Here is a 5,889-nt window from a genome sequence, read left to right on the forward strand (position 1 = left end):
ACCCAGACTCATTTCCCCTCAGTCCATCTCCAGAGCCAGCAGCTTGACCATGCCCTCATCCCTGAACCCTACAGGTCCTGGTGCTGGCGTGGGCAGGGGCTGTGCCAGGGCCCTGTCATGACACAGGTGTCTCCTGGGGTCCGGGGGTGGCTTTCAAACAGGTTGTGACAGAGCCACGGTCCTGGAAAGGTGAACAGGAGCCCCAGGGCCAGGCTGTGTTTGTTTATCCTGGTGATGGAGCACACAACAGCGAAACAAAAGGTCAGACCCTGTTGCCCTGGGAGATGGTTTTTGAAGCTGCCTACCGTCCTGCTGGGGCTTGGATGGGGCGGCCCCAGCGCTTGTCATGTCAAGTTATTTTTGTAATTTTGGCTGGTAATAGGTCTGAAGCAGTCTCCCAGACGCTGTGAGCTTCAGGGGTACACTGATACAGGACCAGAAGGGCCCTAAACACACCAAAAGAGAAGCAGCCAGTCCTGAGGCTTTGGAGGCAGATTCCCATCCTTCAGCTCCTGCAGTCAGCCAGACCACAATCTGCTTCCTTTGTTGGAAGGGTCAGGCACACACAGGCCCTCCAAGCATCCCAAAAGGTGGGGGGAGTCTTCATCTACTTCATCTACCATTGGCCCATCTGAGTAATGTAGTGACATAAACTTCTTCATACTTTGGCCAGGCTTAAGGCGGATGCTTTGAGCTCGCTGCAGGCAAGGGTGGACGGAGCACTGTCAGCAAGCACTGCCAGGGAAGGAGGGCAGGCTCTGACCAGCCCCTTCCAGGCTGTTCCCAGATGACTCTGCTTTTACTCCCGACCCTCTTTGTTTGAGCTGACACCATTGTCAACTCGACACATGGCCTTGCCTGGCATGGAGATGGAGAGGGGACTGTGCCCAGGAGTCCCAGCTGACCTGCCTCTTCCTAACGCTTCTCCATTGCTGGACCTCAAAGACTGACATGGCAAAAGTCCGTCTCCTTTTTGTAAGTGGGGAGACTGAGGCAGGCAACCCCACAATGCCTGGGCTGGGAGCCCAGGGGAAGGCAGTGAAGAAGCAGTGAGACAAGGCAGGAGTCCTGATTCAAGGTGTGAGAATGTCCCTGTCCCACCCCAGCAGCTGTGTCCCATGCTAGGAGTGAGGTACATCAAACTGGTCCCTACACTTTGCCTCTACATAAAAAGCCCCAAGTCGTTGCTTCAGCTGGGTACCTTGGGGCTTCTCCTCCCTCTGGCAGGAGCAGGTAGATAGGACATAGACTGATCTTGGAAGAAAGGCACCTTCTCTCTGGGCATGAGACCAGCAGGGAATAAAAACCATGCATATCAGCCCTTGTCTCGCTGCTTCTGGTTGTCAGCAGCACAAGGAGCTTTTGTGTTTACTCTCTACTCAAGGGCAATCGCCCGTCACTAACAACATAATATCCCTCGGCCCCGATGCACTGAGCCTGGTGAGGCAGCAGGACGGAGCCGGTGGGAGGGCAGCACTGCCAGGGAAGGACAGGCACCCCCCAGGACATCAGGACAGAGGTACAGGATCTGTTGAGCTGGGCTTGTGGTCATACACGTGGTCATTGGCCTGAGCTGTGCTGGGGACAGTGTCAGGACCCTCTTTCTGGGCTTAGACCCATGAATGAGAAGCTCGAGCTTGGCTCAGGACACACCATCAAGGGTCTGATGGCAGCTTTGGGTGTCCAGTGCCCGGGAGGTGAGGTGGACACATGGTGCTGGGTGTGAGGCAGCTGGCACATCGGCTCCCTGGTGCTGACTCAGTTTCCCCATCTGTAAAATCCGATTTCTTGGATTTTGAACTCTATCCAGCTCTGAAGGAGGGACCCGACAAGCAGTCACAGGGGGGCAGCAGGGGGCTTGCTGCCACGGAGCCGGTCTCTGCTGCCAGAGACATAAACACAACCACTTTGGGGAAGAAAGTTGCAAAGCTGTTCCTAGACCCCAAAACCAGAAGAAAACGAATTCTCTCCATATTCATGCTCATCCCCACTGTCATGTATTTGCATTTGATAGCTCTGCAAGTATCCAGAGGTTGATTTTTAGACAACTGTGGTACTTGCATGCAGGAAGGGCAATTTTCACCCGGTATGCCTTAGCCCAGCACAGCTTATCTCCAGCTGTGGTTTGGGGAAGCGTTACTTTTGCAGGCAGCATGGAGCACATGATACCAGGCAATCATGGGACATGAAGCGATAAAGGTGGAGTGGTGGCTCACAAACAACTCAGAACAGCCAAGTGTGTCCATTATGATATTAATTATAATCCCATTTAAAGTTAACTTCTGCCTCTCCAGGAACTTTAATGAGGCCACATTTCTCTTAACATTTCTCTTACCAGCTCCTGGCTGTGTGCTGTGAGCTGTGCTCCAGCCAGGCCCTGGAGAGCAGACAGCAGAGCCAGGCTGTCATTCCTGCCTTTTGGGGGACTCATTCATCATGGTTTTAAAAGAGAGGGAGAGTGGGCAAAACAAAAACTTTTCATGGCAGCTCTTGTGTCTGAAAAAAACTGTAGGTTGAATGTGTACTTCAGAGCAGTACCTCCCTTTTTCCTGACAAGTTGTTGGCTGTTTCAGGAATAACTTCTCTGGATGGGGAGGGGGCTGCCCTTAGCAAAGACACACACTGGCCAAGTGTGACATCTGACCCATGTGTGAGTGAAGGAACAGTCATCCTCATGGTCTCAAGTGTTAGCGTGGACTGAGCATGGTTTGGAGAGATGAGGCTTACAGAAAATAAGGTTAATAAGTGTTAAAAAGCCCGAGAGAAGCCAGAAACTGGTGAGGTGGAAATCCCATTCAGTGTGCTCACATGGGGCTCCCCTTTACACATAAATCCTCAGGACAGATCTAACACCAGCCAAGCTGTCGTTGAAGCTGATGGACCTATTTGGCTCCTTCCTCCTGCTGCAGATCCAGCTTACTGACTCTTTCATTTTTGAGCCATGGTCCCCATTTGTCTTTATATCCTGAGCACATAATTAGCTGGAAAAGCTATGATCTGGTCTCTGTCGCATTGGAGTGAATCCAGAATAGCATCAACACCTTACCCCAGGTAGATGGCAGGCACCTGAGCCCAGAGCATGTCCCCAGAGATGGCACCAGACAGGGACAGTAATTGTCCTACTGCTTCCCCCAAACAGGGACAAGAGATTTGACATGGACTACACTCTGGAGGCCAGCCAGCAAAAGGAAAAGCTTCTAAAAACCATCTATACCCTCCAGCTGAAGTCCATTGCCATGCTCCAGACAGCCAGCCCGCTGCTGAGCAGCCAGCGTGGCATGGGCATGGTGACAGAGCACCAAGTCCACCAGCTGGCAGATAAGGCCAAAAGCCTATGCAGAGATCTGGACAACATTAAGAACCTCCTCCACTATTGCCAGGACAACCTGGTCCAGCAGATTCCCAACCCCACCGGCAGCCGCTATGGGGGAGTAAGTGGAATTCACTGCTCCCTGGATGGCTCCATCTATGTGACAGCTGAGAGTGCTCCCTGGGTCCACAGCCTCAGCACCACAGGCCAAATTCTGCGGTCTCTGCCCTGCCAGCAAACAGGGTTGGAAGGCGGCACTTTCTTGCCAGAAGATGTGACTGTGACTCGGACAGGAATGGTGGCTGTAGCTGACATGATGAATGGAGCCATTTGGATCTTCAACCCTCACACCAGCCTCTCCAAGGGGGAATGGATAAAGATCAGAAAGGTTGGTTCCCCCAGGGGTATTGGAGTAGACTCCATGGGCAAGATCTTGGTAGCAGACTATGCACAAGGCCAAGTCCACAGCTTTGCTCTGGACCATGCCTTCAAGATGCTCAATATCCAGTCAGTTGCCAACCTGCAGGGACCTCGCTACATCAGTCCAGCACCCAACGGAGGTTTCGTGGTAAGCGAGGAGTGTGGAGACGTCAAGGTCTTCATGAGCAGCCGTAAGCTCCTCTGCTCCCTCAGCAGCAAATACGGACACCAGTTTGGCAACCCAGCTGGGGTCTGCGTTGATGCGGATGGCAGCATCCTGGTGGCAGATGAGCAGCGCCGTACAGTCCACTTGTTCCCAGAGCATGGGGCTCCCATCTGCCTGGTGTCCGCGGGGCTGCGGAGGCCCACTGGCGTGGCTTGTTCCTCTTTTGGACACCTCTTTGTGGCAGACACAGGGGAGAACTGTGTCAAAGTCTTCAAGTACTGCGTGAGGCCCCCTTACAGCCACACCAACCCTGGGGCACCGTGTGGTGACCCCAGCCTAAGACCCAGGCGGGGAGTGGGGTTGGTTCCACAGCAACTCCGCTGAGCTTTGGGTCTGATGGTGAGCTGTGGGCTCCACTGCTCCCATAGCTGGGCACTGTTCCTGTACTTGACTGCCTTATTGCCCTCCAGCTTCTCCAGGTGGCAGAAGCAAGGGCTAGACCATCCCTTGGACCCATACAAGTCGCTAAAGGAGGACCAGGTTACTCAGAACAGGCCACACGTTGGTGCCTTGTCAAATTTGTTATCACCAGGCTCTTGAATTTTTTGCAGAGATAATATAAATATTTGTCTTCCACACATCGTTTTTATGTGGCCATGGTTCCACCTTCCTGATGCCAGAGGATGACTGGGGGAGGTAAGGCCAGGCGGGAGCTGGCAGCCTGGCCTGTCTGGCACGCTGGGTTTGCAGCAGGCTTCAGGAGAATGGGAAAATGAAGGTAACTCATTCTCTGCAGCATTCCTGACCTCTGCAGGGAAGCAACAGCTACTGCACGGAGTAGAATGAATGTAGGCACGTAGAATTGCTCACACCAGCCCACGTCCTGGGGCTGAGCCTGCCCGGCCGAACTGTTCTCCCCGTGGAGAGGGCTCAGGGGGCCACAGCCGCTGCCTTTATCAGCAGAGGCCAGGGGGAACGGGCGGGGTGTGGTGGCAGAGGGAAGGGCGTTTTCCTCTCCCTGCTCCAGCCCTCGGTGCGGGCACGTAGCTGCAGGACTCCTCGGCCTCTGCCAGTGTGCGAGACCTGAGTCCAGTCACCACCTCTCACCCCAAACGAACTCCAGAGAGGACCCTTTCTCCTTACTGGCCCTGAGACAAGCGCTAAAGTCGATGGAGCCTTCCCAGAGCCCTTCTCCCTGCAAAGCCAGGCAGCCTGGGAGCAAGCCCGGGGGAGGGAGCCTGTGTGGTCTTCAGGAACAGGGTTAAGCCTGTTCCATCCCCACACTTCACCTGAGCTCCCAGAAAACAGAATCACAGAATCATCAAGGTTGGAAAAGCCCTTGAAGCTCCTCCAGTCCAACCATGAACCTCACCTTGACCGTTCCCAACTCCACCAGATCCCTCAGCACTGGCTCAGCCCGACTCTTCAACCCCTCCAGGGATGGGGACTCCCCCCCTGCCCTGGGCAGCCCATTCCAACGCCCAACAACCCCTTCTGCAAAGAAATGCTTCCTAATATCTAGTCTAAACCTTCCTTGGCACAGCTTGAGGTCATTCCCTCTTGTTCTATCGCTTGTGAAAACCAGTCTTCTCCCACCTTGTTTCCAATTCTGTGGCACCCAATCAAAAAAATCCTAAACCTCTTCTTTGGCCCATCCCTGTGTGACCTGCACCCCCACCTCTGCACTTTCTCTCCCTTTCTGTGTGGGACCCCTCAAGTTGCCCAGTGAGCTCGCTGGCACCCTCACGGCCCCGACCCGCTGCGGGGTCACAGGAGGGAAAGCTCCAGGCACCGGCATCTGCACCCAGGGGCCTCTGCCAGGCCGGGGGCCTGCTGAGACAGCGGGGATGGGGACAACGGGGTCCCGTGGGGAAAGGCGAGTCCCTGGCCTCGCCCCAGGCGCGGGTGATGGCACGTCTGGGGGCTGGGCGAGCTGGCGCTCCTTATCGGCCGGCTCAACCGGGGCCCCGCCGCCTCTCGTTGTGTTGTTGCT

The 5,889-nt window shown here is 54.8% G+C and overlaps 1 protein-coding gene across 1 annotated transcript; it reads left to right on the forward strand.

The window, feature by feature from the left end:
• The first annotated feature begins 3,605 nt into the window (after positions 1-3,605).
• On the forward strand, positions 3,606-4,280 carry NHLRC4 (NHL repeat containing 4). Its single transcript, XM_026859223.1, has one exon. The coding sequence runs from the start codon at positions 3,606-3,608 to the stop codon at positions 4,278-4,280; it is 675 nt and encodes a 224-aa protein (XP_026715024.1).
• The last annotated feature ends 1,609 nt before the right edge of the window (positions 4,281-5,889 follow it).

Source organism: Athene cunicularia (genome assembly GCF_003259725.1).
Source record: "Athene cunicularia isolate RWA chromosome 14 unlocalized genomic scaffold, athCun1 chr14_part1, whole genome shotgun sequence".
In the NCBI taxonomy this organism is placed as follows: Eukaryota; Metazoa; Chordata; class Aves; order Strigiformes; family Strigidae; genus Athene; species Athene cunicularia.

Bases quoted from the DNA above. Each gene is read 5' to 3' on its own strand.
- NHLRC4 (XM_026859223.1), top strand. From the start codon at position 3,606: ATGGTGGCTGTAGCTGACATGATGAATGGAGCCATTTGGATCTTCAAC.